We start from the raw sequence: 18,320 nt of genomic DNA on the forward strand, positions 1-18,320 counted from the left end.
AGCTGTCTTTAATATGAATGTAGCCTAATGCAATCAACCGCTTTCCGAACGTTAATCAAACATGACGATATGTACACAATTGCTAAGATGCTATTTTCATTCTTACATGTAAACAGATTTGATATGTCTATGAAATATGGACGTTACTATATATAGAATTCTTTAGTTCGCGAAAGGATGTTGAACTATCGTAAGAAAAATTCCGAATATACCGAATTAATAATACGCGCTGGAGATTTACAGTTAAATGTGTTCCGTATTACTAGAATCAATAAAGAAAGAAAAATATTATCTAAAACGTGCAGTGAAATAAAAGTCTCAGATTTATATTTCATTAATTACCCTTTCCAATCAGACATTATCCAGATATCCACCGGTTCTCAGAATCGTGACCATGCAAAATGCCGAACTAAGTCGCCGTTTGAGTTCTCCGCAGCTTTTTCTGCGATAAGCATGCCGTCTCCGCAAAAGGAGGACGGCATTATCCCGGGATAACATCGAATGAATCGTTATCTTCTCTGTAGAGATAATGACTCCGCAACCTCGACGCCGATAACGTCCCACCACTCTTTTCATAGACAAGACAAACTCCTTCGTGACAATGTACTTAAAGCGCCGTTGATTGCGCTTCGATAACGAAAGGATTCAAACGGCGACTGCCATCATCTCGCCGAGTTTTCTTCTGTTCAACCCTTTCTCATTTTCTACAGTGGCTACAGGCACGTAGCGTCTCGTTTTTCGCGCAAATAGCCGCCTTTATTGGAAACTTGATTTATATTGTATTACTTATACATCGATTCGATTAAGCTATGCGGTGCACAGCTCGCCGTTTCCCCATTACCATGATCACAAATAGGCGCTGCTTTAGACAAAGGAAAACTTCTCCTATAGAAAGAATTACGGTATTGTAACGATTTTCCTAATAAAAAGATATCAAATATTTCTCCATCTTTCTCAGTTTTTCAATTTCGTGCCACAAAACATAAATTTAATTTCATAATTTTGTCATCAATTTTTATATCTTCATGTACTAGTTGTATGTTTTTAATTTTGAAAAACAGAGGTTTTGTAAAAATACTTGATGTAAAAGTATTACTAATATATACTATCTTTCTTTGAGTTTATAAAAAAGACACTAAGATTTTATATCAACCTACTTAATTACTGATAATATTTCATATATGCTGAAAAACCTAATTTAACCCTTACTCCGTATTGTTATTTTTGGCACCTCCTAACTGTACAGGTGGGTCAGCGTATTTTCGATAAGTTTATTAATATGTAAAAGTGTTTTAAAAAATCTGAAAAAATGTATATACCTTCTTTGAACATTCTAAATAAAGACTAAAATAATAAATTTGAAAAATAATTTACTTAAATATATTATTTTATGATTATTTGTTTTCGAGAAATTGATGTTGTTAGAAAAATCACAGACAAAAATGATCCATCAGTATACGGAATAAGGGTTAATTTTCAAAGACAAAGTTTTTCATTATTTATTACTTTTAAACAGATTAGATCTGTTTCTAACTGTACGATTATCTTATCAACACATATCAAGTGAACGCAATGTGTACCCTCAAGGCAATTAATCCTGTTTTCAGCGATCAACCCTTCGTCTAAGCTCGCCATCGAGGGTAACTTGCGGCGAAGTACACGCGTGTCGCACAGGTGTGTATGGATGACACACCACCAACCAGCGGTGTGTCCCAGCGCGCGGCATGTAACCGGCTGGCCGCGTATGACCGAAGGTGGTTATATGGGTTGCACAACAGTCACTTGAGATTAATTACCAAGTGCATCGTTAGAGATAACGCGGCGAAGGCTTGGTGGCGGCGGTTAAGTGAGGCGATGGCGCCTAGATACGACGTTAAATTGAACCTTTCGTCACCGCTGATTCCTGGACCGACCCGGTTCGACCTAACTCTGCGCAAGTCGAGTACAATATGCGTACTTGCCTAAAAGCAATTACTGCCAACGTGCACACATACATACATACACACGCACGCATGTGAACTTGATGATAGCGCGCGATATAATATTGTTCGGCCAGCATCTCGTTCGTACCGGCTTCGTCAAACCCGTAGCGAGACACGAGCGAAAGACGATATCTGATGTTAATCTCCACGCGCGGTTGCTGAATATCATTATGGGCTGTGGACCGAGCTGCATATATATCAAGTTAATAACCCGATTTTTCAGGAAAATATAGAGTAGAGAATGAGCGACAACTAAATCTAGGCTATTTACAGGATCATATAAAGTGCGATAGCACCTTCGAATAAACATTTTTAAATGTTTTTTTTAATAACATTCGCGATTAGTATCCTGTTTTATTAACTGTAATAACAAAATGTAATATTTTAAATTAATCAAGCGTCAAGTCACATTAATCATCTTTGAAAAAAAGTTATGCTAATACTATCATCTAATAATATATCTTATTAAGCGAATATACTGTTATTGTTGCATCTACTTCACCAATCTTTGATAGATATATTCGCATATACACATACACACACACACACACACACACACACACACACACACACACACACACACACACATACATAAAATTTTATTAAACTTGTGCAAAAATATTTCCGCGACGAGAAAGATCAATTTAAATAAAATAACATCGTTCTTCCAATAATAGTAATCTTCATTATTTTTTATAGTAAAAAAAAATTAAATAAAATTTATAAGTAAAAAATTAAAATTAAAAGTAAAATTTAATTAATACAATATTTAAATAAATTAATTTATCATAGAAAATTTATAAACTGATAAATGATTCTAATTAATTACAAGAAATCGTCACATAATATTCGTATTATTATGCAATGTCTCGTTAAAAGAAAAATATTGGTTTTATATTGACCAAATTTGTCATTAAATGTTAATATGATCATAATGGAATACTATGCATTACGCATATAATTCCCACAAGAGTAATATTCGCGTATCGTTGTCAAGGAATAATTTATGCAACTGTGGCTCTGAAAATTCCGCAACTAAATTTTCCATAAAATTTCAATCTAGGACTGATATTCATCTGATGATTCAGATCCGTGACCGCTGGGGAAAAGCAACCCCTCTTCGGATTTGATTGGTCTTCATAACTGATTCAAAATATCTCTCCGTTTTCATGAAAGAAAATTTCGATATTTGTATGCTACTCCGTAGGTGGGATGGTTACGTGCCGAGGATCAGACGATATTATCGATGGGCGATCGCAGAGTTACCCACTCGCCCCGTTTCTTCGTCACCCTGGAAAACGCCAAGACGAAGAACCAGACGCAGTCGCGGGAAGACGAGGAGGCCACTTGGCAGCTGCATATCCGAGCGCTAAAGGAGGCCGATCGTGGTTGCTACATGTGCCAACTCAACACCAAACCCATGTTGAGCCAGCTGGGATGCGTGGATGTCCTAGGTATGCCTAATTGCACGCGTTTACGCGTGCCACATTCCGGCCGACCAAGGTTTGCGGCTGTTGGCAGAGACGTCACGCACGCACGCATTGCGTTTCGATTAGGTCTGGGCCATGCTTTAGGGCCGGAAAGTATGCGTGCCTCGCCGCTACAACGGCGCGCCTGAATAGGCCGCTGTGCACGTGTAACATCGCGCATATCACACAATATGACGATTTCTCTCGTTGCATGCAAATCGCTCGCAAATCGAGATGAGTAAAATACGTTGTATACGCTACTGCGTCCTTGATAACTTATAACTGGAAGAGATTTAATCGGTTTAAAAAAAAATATATATATATATTAAAATCTTAATCTCTAAACTAATTTGCTTGCTTAATTCTGTTATGGAATTTAAATGCTTTGACGTATGCAAAGTATTTAAACCAGCTTAGTTTGATTAGTAAAAAGTTACCTCATTTTACACGTGTTCTCTACATAATATCGATTCGACAGAAAGTCGAAGGTTTACAAGGAACATTATCGGTCATATAAGAAATGCTAACGGCCATGCTTTAATTTATAGTTTAATTAAACACGATAACAAAGTTCGAAAGTCTATCTGGCGGAAAGTCTATCGGCGTTCACTGACTGCATCAGTTGATGGATGTTCGTACTTTGTAGCTTGTACGCAAACGTCAAGCCAGATTGTTTCTATTAAATTTACATTATCTCCTTTTAACGTTAATTACGCTACCATAACACGTGCATCTCAATATTTGCCTTGTTTAGCTTCTACATCGGCAATATCCTAGACATGGTCGAAACGGCTGTGTGCTTCAATTTTGGCGTAAAACGCGCTCGTTGCGCGTCTACTACGGCATCATGAAATGCACAATTTCACTTTTATATCGCACCGACGGACGGGGCCGGCAGCAGCTCCACCCGGAGTAATATCATCTACTTTGTGCGTGGGGACGGGCACAGGCCCGAAGGCTGAACGGGGAATGCGTTCTATCGTGTGCGTGCGTGCCTTCGTTCATCGTCGGATACCAAAAAGCGGGCATGCTGTCGAATAGAATGAAATTCCTTTGTGTTGAAACACGAGAAAATGCCATCCACCTTTTTTTTTTTCATTGGCCAATTCGTTCGTACGTATGTGTAGCGTATGTTATACTGCGACATACTTGTGTCCAACCTGGATCATTGTAATTGAAACGAACCGAACGATTCTTCGAATTGGACGGAATTCTATCAGGAGAGCTTCCTCTTTCTCCTCCTTGAAGAAAAGAGGATGTCCCGATGATATTTCATTTCTGTCGAGTGTGACGGGGGAATGATTTCGAGATGATTTTACGATCGTGTTTGCCAATGTCACCGGCAACGTCTCGGTTAAATCGAGTTAAAACGACGGCAATACCGATTCTTTATAGTCCACGTATTCCTGCCAGTTTTCGTTCGCGAAATCTCGTTCACGGTCCAACGTCGAAAGCGGACGCCGAAGAGACTTGTATGAAGATATATCGTTTTGCACGACGCGCGATTTCGAGCCAATTCGTAAATTGTTTCGCTATTGCAGACAACGACGTGTTGGGTGAAATTGCATCATAATCCTCGAACACATGTTGAACTTGTGATAAATGGACGGGCGTGCGGTATCGAGAAAATTCGTTTCATTTCACAAAGGCCGCGTGATAACGTTTAGTATACTTTATATTTCGTATACACACAATGCAGTCTAGAAAATACATTGCTTGCTATACAACTGCTTTATTATTCTTTTGTTAGCGAGCTTTACATGTGCTCCTGGTGTCCGATCCGATACAGTAACACAATGCATTAACACAATGAATTACAACAAAATATTAGCTCAAAAGAGTTTTATAATTGTTTTTTTTTTTCCAAGTGCAATTAAAACATATGCGATAGAATTAATTTTCCATATTGCATTTCACGGAGCAAACTACAATTGAATAGCTTACTTCAAAAAATGCGTGAATAACGGGAAATTAATTTCACAAGAGACGTAGAATTATACCGATGCAAATATTTTTACAGCCATAAATTTTTACAACATATATCCTTCATAGTCCTCGTTATTCACTATGATATATATTGTGTATTGTGTGGATTAGATAGTGTAATTTTTCATAAAATAATTTTTTTTATTACCGACTGTAATGCTTTTTACTTATTTTATAATACTTGAAAGTATTTTTAATTAATAATAGTTTAGATAGTTAAAATATTTTTATTCAATAATGTATATTATTATACATGTACATTTATATAAATTTTTTATCTTACTTTTATTAATGTTATGATAAATGTATTTATATAAAATATATTGTATAATATGACTAACACTCTCATATTCTATAATTTTTTCTATATTGAATTTAAAAAGGCTTATTTTGTATATTTTAATCTGTATAATTTTCAAATAAAAAATGTAGCGCGAAATGTATCATATTGCTCAAAAAGATTAGACAATTAAAATTAGAAATGCGTGTAGTATAATATGTGACAAATATTTTCAACTTTATCTCAGAGCAAATGAATGGTGTGATATTTTCGCGTAATTGCTTAATACGATTTTAAGTGTTTCATTATCTTGTCTGATTTGATAATATTATTTTTTTCTTTTTCAGTGCCACCCGACATCCTGAATTCTGGCACCTCGGACGGCGAGGTTTCCGTTCTCGAGGGTGAGAACGCCACGTTGTCGTGCAAAGCATCCGGACGACCACCGCCTCGTGTGTTCTGGCGACGCGAGAAAAGTGATTTTATACTCGTGAGGGGTTCTCACGATCCGTTGATACAAGGTAAGATATCGCCCTTATATTCCAAGAATCCCAGAATTGTCACTCCCGGCGATCCTCGTAATCATCGTTTCTTTGTGACGACGACGTGCGCTGCCACATGAAATACGCGTTGTTTTGAAATAACGTGTGGCTCCTTTTACAAAAGAAACTGTCACGCGAATGTATTATTTCTCTCTCTATTTACGTCTATTTACGTTAGATAATCCTATTGCAGACTTGTTTATTTAATTATTTGTACACAAAATTTGTGTGACTTTATACGCTCAATAAATAATAAATAGAAAATTGTTTATAGAATATAGGAAGAGAGCACATCTTTTTCTTTACTAAAAGTTGTAAAAATCTCAATTATCTTTATTTTAATTTAGAAATTACGCAAATATTTTCTGCACTTTTTTCGTAAGATTAGAATAATTTCAGTAATCAGACGCGTCTCAATCAAAATAATCGAGCGTTTTAAGGGGATATGAAAATATCGTAAATTCATACACGTAGGTGATTCCGATCGAAAGCAATTACGACAGAACACGTTCCATCGAATAGAGATTAGTTTGTCCGCAATGACTTTCAATATCCTTCGGGCACGTCGAGCCACGTGCATTTTGCAAGACATCTGCGCTCGAGGAATTTCGTGTAGTCGCGATGGATCGCGCAATGCGAATAAATCGCAATCGAAAAAAATATTTGCAACATCATGTGAGTGCCAATGGCTCGCGCGGAATTAAAAGAGTATGCCTGTACAACCATTGACATTCAATTGGAATGATTGACATCGCGCTAGAGAGACAAATTTTAGCAATCAATCGATTTCCAATATATCTCTCGGTATATCTCAAAGTATAACGCGATATACTGTTTACGGTGTGTGTTTCAATAAAATACTTTTTCATAAATTCAATATACACTATCTCGTTCATCATATACAGTTTTCAGTCTTGTAACATTATTTGCTCTCTATAGATTTACTATAATACAAAATCTATATGTAATTTTTCTTTTATTTTTTATATTAAAAACTGTTCTTCAAATACGTATATCATTTCATCCAATTATATGTATCTTATGTTCTTATGTAAAAAAAAAAAAAAATAAATAAACCTTAATACCATATATATATATATATATTTATATGTGTGTGTGTATATATGTATATAATGGAAGATTGTAATACTATATAATATAAATATTATGACGCGCGCTCACATTCTGCTATTGTTTTTCCCTACAGAGATAGATTTTATTTCTGTCAAGGTTTATTTAATGAATATTAACGAAAATCTGATATATGATAATTAAATTCTGAAATAAAAGACGTTATTTCCGTACACGACAACGCAATCAAACATTCGACAATTATTAATTTAATACAAGTTACTACAGCGCTGCACGAATTCGTCAGCTGTCAGCACAAATCACGCATCTTGCATTTTCGATCGATCTTATTAAACTTCTGACACATTTTATCGCGAACATGGAACGACACGTTCCACGTGTGATTTATGTCGGCCGTTCGATAATAATATAATTCATTATCTTTCAGTTATATTTGAAAAGCATATCTACTACACATATGCGCTAATGCAATTTTTCATTAATGGATAATGGAAAATGTAAACACACATAGTAGAAATATAAATTTTCAAAATTTCGCTATATCCTCGCTTTTTTTATAATTATATAAACAGTATATGTATTTTCGTAAAGTATTTTATAAAATATTTAAATGTATAATGTTGCTGATGTTATAAAAATTTTCGTAATGAAATGTGTAGTTTTTCATATTAAACAAATTTGCGTATATTCTTGTTATTAAGATAGAAATATTAATACAAGCACGAGCAATAGCAATAAATTCCAGTAACAAATTTTGCTGCAAATTTATATTCTGCTTATCGTTGCGTACCCCGGAAGACATATTTCGCGAATAATTACTCAGGCCGCGTTAACACGTCGGCTTATATGGTCGACGAGGGAGCAGCTTTCAACGAGATATTCATACAACGTACGATTTTCTAGTGGACAACCTGTCCGGGGAAAGGCTAGAATTAACCAGAGTAGACAGGAGGCAAATGGGGGCTTATCTTTGCATAGCGAGAAACGAAGTGCCTCCGGCAGTCAGCAAGAGGGTTAATCTGAAAGTAAATTGTGAGTACTTGACAACGTTTTATAGCACTTCACTGGTGTAGGTAATGTCAAATCAAGATTGAAATCAATTGGCAAACGGAAAACTCTGTTTATCCAATTTAACATTTTATTCTTTTTTTTCACACACACGAACGGAGAAGATATATTTAAATAGTATTACTACGCTATCACGTGTAAAATGTAAATGAAAGTTAAAAAAATACAACATTATTTATATTAGCTATTAAATTAAAATTTAATAATATTCTTTCTCTCTTTCTCTCTTATGTGAATACAGTAATGAATAATAATAAACCATATATATCTTTCATTTCTCTTATTACCCTTTCAGTCCCTCCTAGCGCAAAGGCACCCAATCAGCTGCTTAGTTCTCCTCTAGATACAAACGTGTCACTAATCTGTTTAATCGAGGCTTATCCCAAAACGATTAACTTGTGGATGCGGAAGGAACAAGTTATCATGAGCGGGTATGTGCTGAGACAATATTGACAATTTAGTCTACCGATTTCCGGGCATAGTTCGAAGCCGTTGTTCGACAATCTCGTTAACTATAGGAAGCAAAATCGTTTCACCCTGCTTTTTGCTAAATCACGCCCGACCTCGGTCACCGCAATTTTGGATATCGATCCCGGCGGCGATCCGATTATTCTAACGAGATGTCGAATAACGGAATCTATTCACCCTATCTTGGACGTTAAATCTAAGTGATATGTCAATGTAGAGGCAGGTACGAAATCGACGAGCGAGGAGACCCCGACGAGGAATGGAAGACGACGATCGTGTTGAAGATAAGACGCTTGAAGAAAACGGATTTGGGTGAATACACGTGCTCAGCCTCCTCAAGTATGGGAAAAGCCGAGGCGACTCTCAGGGTATACGGTGAGTAGTTTTACATGTATAAAACCGAATGAATAGATTATCCTCTTTGGAGCGCGATATGAGATTCGTAATTATGTACAGTCTTACGATTAATCAAAATTTTTTTAATATCAATGATTAATATTGCACATTGCGAATAAAAATTAATAAAGTCGAAACACAATTAGATAACATACGTAATACGTATACTCTATTCATTTTTTAATCATAAAAACTCGAACAACGTAAATATTAGAATATTCGGAGAGAGTAAAATGTGACCAGATATAATGAATAAAATATATGAAATAATAATGATCAAATAAAAGACATTTAAATTTTTCATCGCAGTTTTGATACATAAAAAATCAATAGAGAGGTTTAAAAAAACATACATGAAAGAATCTAAAAAAAGAAGCACATCCACGAAAAGCGGAGCTTTTTTAGTTCATCCTGTTCATAATTCGTGTAAATACTTTCAGAGATCGAGCGCGTAACCGTACCTAGTCGGGTCACCTCAACCAGTAACAAGCGAATGAACCAAGGCAAGTCAAAGTCTGGGCAAGGGGCGATGGGCAATCGGATTTTCCATCAGCAGGTGAGCACACCGGCGATGCAGAAGAGCACCGCGCGATTGATCTACAACAACAGATACGCGACCACGTCGACCACCGCGGACCCGCGCGCTCCCTTAATCAAGGACCACGATAACGCTTTCAAACACAACAACCGCAACGACAACCAGCAGAATCTCAAGGATCGCAGTGACGCGTCTGCGGTCATCGCTAGTAAGCGGATCATCTTGCCGCTTTGTCTCATATTGTTCTCAACAGTGCGATAAGACACAATGACGACGATGACGACGATGACGACAAGGAGAGCTAATCCGTCGCAAAAGGAGTCGCTTTGTGAGACAGTACGGACTCGCGTTCATCGATCTGATAAGACGATATGGAGAATAAGCTAAAGGAAGGGAATTTCGTAACTTGGAGGAAACGATTCTATGACAACGACATAGAACTCTGGGATGGCAAAGAACTGCTCGTTTTAATTATAGATCGATGTTTTTACCAGAAACACAAAGAAGATCTTAGTGTTAAACACGCGAACACTTGGACGCTTTTACGTGTGGCAGGGTAGGAAAATAAAGAGAGTTTTGATCCGCTAATGCGAGTAAATGTTGTCCAAGATAACCACTCCGGATTTTTCTGGAAAGACGCTTACGAATGTATTTTTTATGACCCTTTTATCCGTTGCTAATGTGCGAAAAGTTTGGAGACAAAATGTGCTTTTTGATTGAACTAAATATAATATAAATCCGGATATTTTTAACTCTCGGAAAATGAAATGCTTAACATGATCCAGATTTGTTAAAACTCTAATTTTATCTCAAAATAAATTTTTTTAATTTAATTTTAATTTTATTGTATCAATAATTGTTTTTTAATATAAAAATTAATAAATAATAAAAGTAAACTATGACAGGCTAAAATACATAACTATTGAATGAGAAAAATTAAAGACAATATAAAAAATATTTTTACGTTATAAATAAAGATTATTTATCTCATTTTTCTGTAAAATTTATATAAAAAGTTAATATCTTAGATATTCGATTCTGATTATAGATGTCCGAGAGTTAAGAAACATAAAAGAGAAGTTTTTATTATTCAAGGGACGTATTTTATTATTCAAGGGAGTAATTATTTTTTTTCTTTTTGTGGGATTAATAAATATAACTTAAAGTAATTTTATAATATTAGCGTCAAAAGCCTTATATATGCAGGGTGTCTATCTCAAATGAACTGTCACTATTGTTAACGAGGAACAACTCGCAGAATTTAATTGCTTATATATGAATTGTAATCGCAATGTGGACGTACCTCGTAACGATAGCGACGATTCAGTTAAAGTGAACATCCGTTATGTTGCCATTGTAATATGTCCTCATCGATAAATCACACGACTTTTCCGAGCAATTGTGCGATCGTACCCAAATGCAGACAAATAATTAGCATACTAATTTGTATGTAAGAGATAAGACGATAAAATATCTTTGTTTATTGTGATGTAAGAAAGCGAATTGCGATATTATACTTGGCATCTTAGCGATAATTATCTCACGTCATATCCAAAATAAGATTCATATCCATAGCGCATATAATAACATACAAACACTTTAGAAGAATATTATAAATATTATATTTCAGTTATTTTATGTATTTTTTTAAATTACTTGTAGACAAATACTGTACCTTATATCGTCGGTGATGAAGCAAGACCACATTATAGATATAGTATAAGTGGTGTTGATTGCGAAGAATGCCCGATATATTGCTTTTTAGATAAAACGCGTTATAAATTGGCTTTACCATGCCAATTTCTGTATAGGATATGCTCATCTTAAGAACTGCATATGTACATTTCAGTGATGATATATATATGATAAATGATGGAGTATATATATACATATATACATATCTGTGTGTACGTCATTATATATAAACTTATCAGGAATTGATAACAAATACTCTTGTATGTATTTTAATAATTTCTAGCAATGTTACAAAGATCATTTAATATTGTTTAATGATTATTTTTAATGTTCCTCACAAAACTACCAACCATATCTTGCTCTGTATAATTAAGACAACTGTGCAAAGCGATATCAATAAGATGTCATAAAGTGTTAAAGTTGTAAGAATTAAGTGAAAAAATGATTCGATAATCTATAATAGTATTACAATATCTATCAGTAATGGAATGCAAGTCTTAGTTACATCGCGTGGTTTATTGTCATGGAAAATGTAGCATATCCCACACAGAGCAAAAATATGTTAAATGTACCTATTCAATGAACCCTGTATATCACAGAATGCTCAATATAATAACTTTACTATAATATTATATTAAAAGAATGTTGTTGTTTATAGGACGGAAAATATATTACGAGAATACAATGAGAAAATGTGCTCAAATTGGATAATATAGCTTTGGGGAAAAAAACGTGTTGACAAATAAGAAAGAAAAAAAAACTATCATACAATTAGCAATGACGTTCGTTTTGACTTTAAGTCTAGCTTAAACGAATGTATTTTTATGTATTACTAAAATGACAAATATAGCTGTTTGTCACCAAGCGAATATCAAAATTGTTTTTTATTCTCTTACCTCTGGCCTTTATACATAAATATATTTTAAGCTACATTGGGATACATAAATGCATTGACCAAAATGACTCATATTGGAATGTTATGACCAAAACAAAATACTAAAAGCCATAAAGACGCAACAAAAAGCTACATATGGACTTTTTCTTTCGCCAATCCTAGCACATTTCCAAAAAGTACCCTGAAAACTAAGAATAAAAATTCAGTAAATATATATATAAATATATATATAGATTATGTATGGATATATATATTTACATTTGCTTATATAATATAAGTTATACGTACCCAACCTTTCCTAGACGTTTGTCGAATAAGCTAGGCATCAGTGATCTGATGTAAGTACAAGTACATATCAGCAATAATATTACAGTCAGCAGACTCTGAAAATTAAATATGGCAGACTGCCAAACAAAACTATATTAGTAAGTTTGAAAAAGTATTCATCTGTCATTTATAAATTCATCGCTCACATTAAGTGATGCGATAGCATTTCTTTTATTTACATTAACCTATAGTTAATATTATAGTTACATTAACGTTATAGTGACAAAATATTAATCATTATTTTTCACACAAATAAAATATTTTTTTATCTAATAATAATAACATTTAACACACAACATATTTAGGAATTTAACTTCAAACTTATTGATAGCCAGTTTTCGTGTACAGGTTATATATCCGTTAATTTGTAATTTCAACCATAATCTTGAAACATTTATAATTACCATAATGTGGGATCACACAAATTGTTTGATCAGAAAAATCGCAACTAAATTAAATTGAAAAACTGCAGATAAATTATTACAAATCCTCTCATGTAAACAACTCTACGTCTTTTGGGTCACTTTCGCGCATAACGTATCGCGCATGACCATGACACTATAAGAATATAATAAACGTCAACAGAGAGCAGACAGCAGAGACAATAATTGTGCAAGCCAACAATCAAATGTGATTATACCTAATTCTTATATTCAACTCAAACAAATTAATAGATGTTATATATGTTATATATGTATTATAGAAATTGAATCTGCTCGAAAAAATTGTGGTTCTCATCTCATTTTTTTTTTCTTTAATCGTATTTTAATGCAATAATTTTCTATAAATAATATTACCATAATATGTATATCTATGATAAATATATATAAATTATATATATAAATATATACAGAAAGTATAAATAAAAATTATTTATATATAAAACAATAATATTTCAATATCTATATATAAAGTAATAATATTTCACCATCGAAGCAATATTATTTATTTTTCAAAAAAAAAAGAAAATACAAGAGAAAGACAATTTTAGATTTCTATGCAGCGAAATACATAAAATATGTGAATTTCATAAAAAGTTGGAAAATAAAAGCGACTCATATATATTATACTGATTATATTTATCTTTTTTTCAGCATTTCTGTGATATATATCCGCTTATTTTCAATATTTATTTTTCGCGAGGTAAATTTTTCATTTAAAAGTTTATTAATATATATAAAAATACCTGCAGCAATCGAGCAGTGTTCACTTAACGGAGTTGTCACTATTTGTCCAATATACAAAACGATCGCCCGATACTTTTTCCGACACTCCCGATATTTTTTCCAGCACTCCCAACATTTTTATCCGGAACTCCCGACATTTTTTTTCCAACGATCCCGACATTTTTTCTCGGCACTATTCTGTTACATATACGACACTTACGCGATATTTATCACAGTGATTAATTGATTCCGTTTCTTCGATACACGATCCCGATTCTATGTATATACAAGCATTTTGTGTTACAAATAACCGCGCACACTGTAGACGAACGCGGATGCGGAAACATTTTAACTTCCGTGAGGACCGGTCCGATTTCCGATTCCGACTGTCGAGTTTATCATCGCGAATCAAATATGGTTGTATGACGTAATCAATTGAAGTTAGTTTCTATTAAACGCAATATTAATGTGTATTTTAAATAAATTCAAAATATATAATATGCAAATAAATACATATTAAATGCACTCCTACTTGCGTTTCAAAGCGTATAAGATTTGCTCTTATTGATTTATTAAATCTTTCGAAATGAAAATGACATGAAATAGAGTGCAAATTAATATCATAAAAAATGGAATAAGCTGCTGTATTTACTTAGAAATGTGACGAATATATATAATAAAATATTACTTGCATGACTTTTTTCCTATGAAAATTGTAACAAGATACAATATATTTAGATAGATATTTATAAATATATCACACGACTATTGATACAAAATCTGATATCTCCTGAAAAATCTATATTCTTATTAATTAATTAAATATATATTATATAATATATTAGGTTAGATATTTATTGTTTTAATCTTACATTTAATACTTTTCTAGGAACTCTAGAGTTCTACTAAAATTTTGCAATTAACAGACATCCGATGTTGAACGCAGTTTGAATCTTTATAGTATGTAAATTTGAAATTAATCACTTGAGTAACGTAGTACATCATATATCGCGTTCACAGTAAATCCATAAATGACTTGCCTTATAGAAGATTCACACTGACACTGCGTCCGACATTCACTAGAAAGATTGGTTTTTTAGGGACAAAACTTGTTGTAGTAACTATAATCTCTAGAAAAGCTCTTTTCCTATTGGATATCGGAATATTACGCCAGAGAGAAGCGTGAGAGACGCCACGGCCCGGTTTTACGTTTACGTGATCCCTGAAAGCGATACGCCCTCTGTGGACATAAAAACGTGGGCATTGAACTACATAGCCAATATCCACGAATGTTCTCAATGGATAACACATAATGAGCACAGTTTTGGTTGCGATCCGTGCTATGTCCACAAAATTCATTAACACATTTTGCTTATTCACTTTCACCTAAAAATAATTTGTTATTTCTCCACACTGGCAATAATTTACTTTTAATATCAAATAACCAAGTAAATATTGTCAATATTCTAATTTTGCCAATAATATCTTGATTTTTGGTAATTCTTTTTCTTTTAATAAACGCTATTTTTACATTCTACATTTTACAAATTAAAACTTATTTTATATGAAAAAAAAATTTCTTTCAACAATTTAATAACTTAAAGTATTATATTGTTCTACAAATACAATAATAAACTATTAGATATCGATAGATTCAATTAAATGAAATAAAAATCAGATATATTATATACGTATGTATATACGTATATATACAAAATTTTTTTAATTAGAGAAAAATGTTAATTTTTTACTTATTTAAGTAAAAATTGTCCGAATTATATCACTGTTCGCTGTCATAATCGTAAAAATTTCATTAATTTTCATTACATATTATTTTAAAAAAGATAAAATAAAAAATAAAAGTTTTAATTTTTACTTGACAAGCCGCCGCATTTTAATTTATATAGCTAAAGCATTAGAGCTAAAAGAAGGTCCCCCCTAAATATTTAATCGTATAAATTCTTGTATTACTAATAAAAAAGTTGGTGCGAGACACTTTCTGTATAACAACTAATCGTGATTTGAAAAAAAAGGAAAATTACTTATCAAAATTAATTAACCCAGATCATTGTTGCAAGAGACTCTTATGTAACTCTATATATATATATATATATATGATATATAAATACATATTTATAATATAATTTTATTTTAATTAATTACTGTAATTCTATTCATCAGTTGACTCGTTTAATTTATCTACTTGTCGCTTTAAATTTACAATTTTAAGAGCAGGACGTTTGATATATTAATTTCGGGAAAAGAAACTTTATTAATTACTGTTAATTAATGCCGATTATCCAATTGGCATACTTGTACGCGATTAGTAATATTTAATTCTAAACTTTGTAATATTTTACTTTAGAATATACTCATATTTTTGTGCGATCGATATCAATATCAATCGGCGAATGTCGCAGGGTTGTGCGCGCTTCGGTGGGCGGAAGGCCCCGACCGATCGATCTATGCCGGCGCGTATCGATTCGGGTATGGATCCGCGGTTGGATCGTGGTTGGCGGCTTCTCGGGGGCCGCGGTTTCGTCGGCTCGTTCGGGTGGCCGACAAGATGGCCGGGAACGGAAAGGACCGCTTTGCTGGAGGCTCGTAGAGCGCTTGGATATGATTAAAAAATGGGCGCTCTGCGCCTCTGCCCATTGTACGGCGGGTGTTGGCCGGGTAACGAGGCCAGTCTTTGACCACGTACTTTTCTAGCCAGTTGGACCTACCTTTGTTGCTCCTGGCCATATTCATTCTGACTCGATTTTTAGCCAGAGATCAAAGAAGAAAAATAATTCCTTCCTATTGCCGGTTAATTATTATCGCCGGCAAATAAGACGATCTAAATTTGTTTAGGATCGTACGATATTATAATCGTTTTCTAGACGCGTTGTACGTCATTCAGTCGTTTAAAGTCGCAAAAGATAATATAATCATGTATATACCGAAAAAATTATATTCTCGAAATATATACTTTTATAAACTCTCCTTATAGATATATTCTTAATAAACGAGAATATTTTCTTCTTTAGATATTAATACTTTTTCGACATATCTTATATATATATATATATATATATATATATATATATATATATTTAACTTGTCAATGTTTTAATAAATTGCTAATGTCAACAATTTATAAAATTTTTTTTTGTAATTATTGAAATTAATGATCTCAAATATTAAATAATATAATGGTAAAGAAATATCCATTTTTTTTAGTATACATTCTTACATGTTAAGAATATCTAAAATTACTCTACTCTGTAGAAGATTTCTCCCTTAAACTAATATCAAGAAGATTCTTTTAATATCCATTTTAAAAGAAGATATAAGTAAAGTACTCTTAAGATGAGAATATAATTTTTTCGATGCATATAAAATATATTAGCATGTATGTTAGATACTCCTCTGTCGGCAGGTCATTAACATCTGTATCTTTAAAATTGTTTTATAAAACTCATATTACAAATATATAATTGAAATTAATATTTTATGTATATTTCATTCATTGTATTCATCATTACATTTTATAATACGTGTTTTGCATAAAATTGGAATAAATATTACATATTCTTATTCCTAAAATATTTTTCCTTTTCTTTCAATTTATATGTATAACTTTTCTATTTTAACAAAATTTTCTATTAAAAAAAAATGAATAAAAAATATAAAATTTTATCTTACATATAATAAAGATACAAAAGAAATTTTTCTATGATTTAAAATTGACTCAGAACTCATTAGAATACGTTATCCTGCCGTCCGAGGGTTAAAGCAACGTATTTATCTACAATCTACATCTCTATCTACCAGAATCTCTACATAAATTCGTTGCTTTAAAATATAATAAAAGCTTTTTGTCACTCACCGACACTGATGCGCAACAGCGGAGTTGTCGCTATTGAAGCTATGTTATCTGTAACATACAAAATAAAATCCAAATTATAGCAGCGATTTTAAATAATAAATATTAAAGAATTTATTATTATACTTAATAAATTTATATTCGACGCGTACAATAATAAGCAGATATATATAAATATGGAATAACTTTGTAAATTAAAAAAACTTTTCTTTTTAAATAAAAACTTTTATAAGATTTATACAAAAATCTTTATCTCTGAGTTTCTTTTGATTAAATCATTCAATTAAAAGAATCGAATTATTTCGTATAAGGCATTTATTAATTAATATACAAATAATATTTACCCTGGGGTTGCTCCGCCGATGCAGGATGCCTCTCCTAGGCCTCCTCCTCCTCTTAGATTGTAAGGGACGTCAGGAACTATTGTTTTATACGCGCGATATACTTTTTTTAATTTGTTGAAACCGCACAAAAATAAAATATTTTAAACCGTACAAAAATAAAAACGCGCGATAGTTTGACGGTACTCCCGCACTTTCACGCGCGAT

At 32.9% G+C, this 18,320-nt stretch overlaps 2 protein-coding genes across 5 annotated transcripts in view; one reads left to right on the forward strand and one right to left on the reverse strand.

The window, feature by feature from the left end:
• Nucleotides 1-10,722, forward strand: part of LOC140669189 (lachesin) — a 46,348-nt gene extending 35,626 nt beyond the window's left edge. For all 4 annotated transcript variants that reach the window (XM_072898784.1, XM_072898785.1, XM_072898786.1 and 1 more), the window contains 6 exons: nt 3,190-3,436; nt 6,065-6,238; nt 8,255-8,383; nt 8,715-8,850; nt 9,105-9,262; nt 9,724-10,722. In XM_072898784.1, the coding sequence (XP_072754885.1) occupies nt 3,190-3,436; nt 6,065-6,238; nt 8,255-8,383; nt 8,715-8,850; nt 9,105-9,262; nt 9,724-10,082 (1,203 nt within the window). In that variant the 3' untranslated portion in view covers nt 10,083-10,722. The remainder of the gene's footprint in view (nt 1-3,189; nt 3,437-6,064; nt 6,239-8,254; nt 8,384-8,714; nt 8,851-9,104; nt 9,263-9,723) is intronic.
• Nucleotides 10,723-12,369: 1,647 nt separating this feature from the next.
• Ksh (transmembrane protein 167A-like protein ksh) lies at nt 12,370-13,302 on the reverse strand. Its single transcript, XM_072898796.1, has 3 exons — nt 13,143-13,302; nt 12,700-12,815; nt 12,370-12,599 (listed from the first exon to the last, which is right to left on the reverse strand). Exons 1-3 carry the CDS (start codon nt 13,143-13,145, stop codon nt 12,494-12,496), a joined length of 225 nt encoding a protein of 74 aa, XP_072754897.1. The 5' UTR covers nt 13,146-13,302; the 3' UTR covers nt 12,370-12,493.
• Nucleotides 13,303-18,320: the final 5,018 nt, after the last annotated feature.

This window comes from Anoplolepis gracilipes, chromosome 9 (genome assembly GCF_047496725.1).
Source record: "Anoplolepis gracilipes chromosome 9, ASM4749672v1, whole genome shotgun sequence".
NCBI lineage: Eukaryota > Metazoa > Arthropoda > Insecta > Hymenoptera > Formicidae > Anoplolepis > Anoplolepis gracilipes.

Bases quoted from the DNA above. Each gene is read 5' to 3' on its own strand.
- Ksh (XM_072898796.1), bottom strand. The intron at 12,600-12,699 runs GTACGTATAACT...TTTTATTCTTAG, and splicing joins AAACGTCTAGGAAAGGTTGG to TTTTCAGGGTACTTTTTGGA.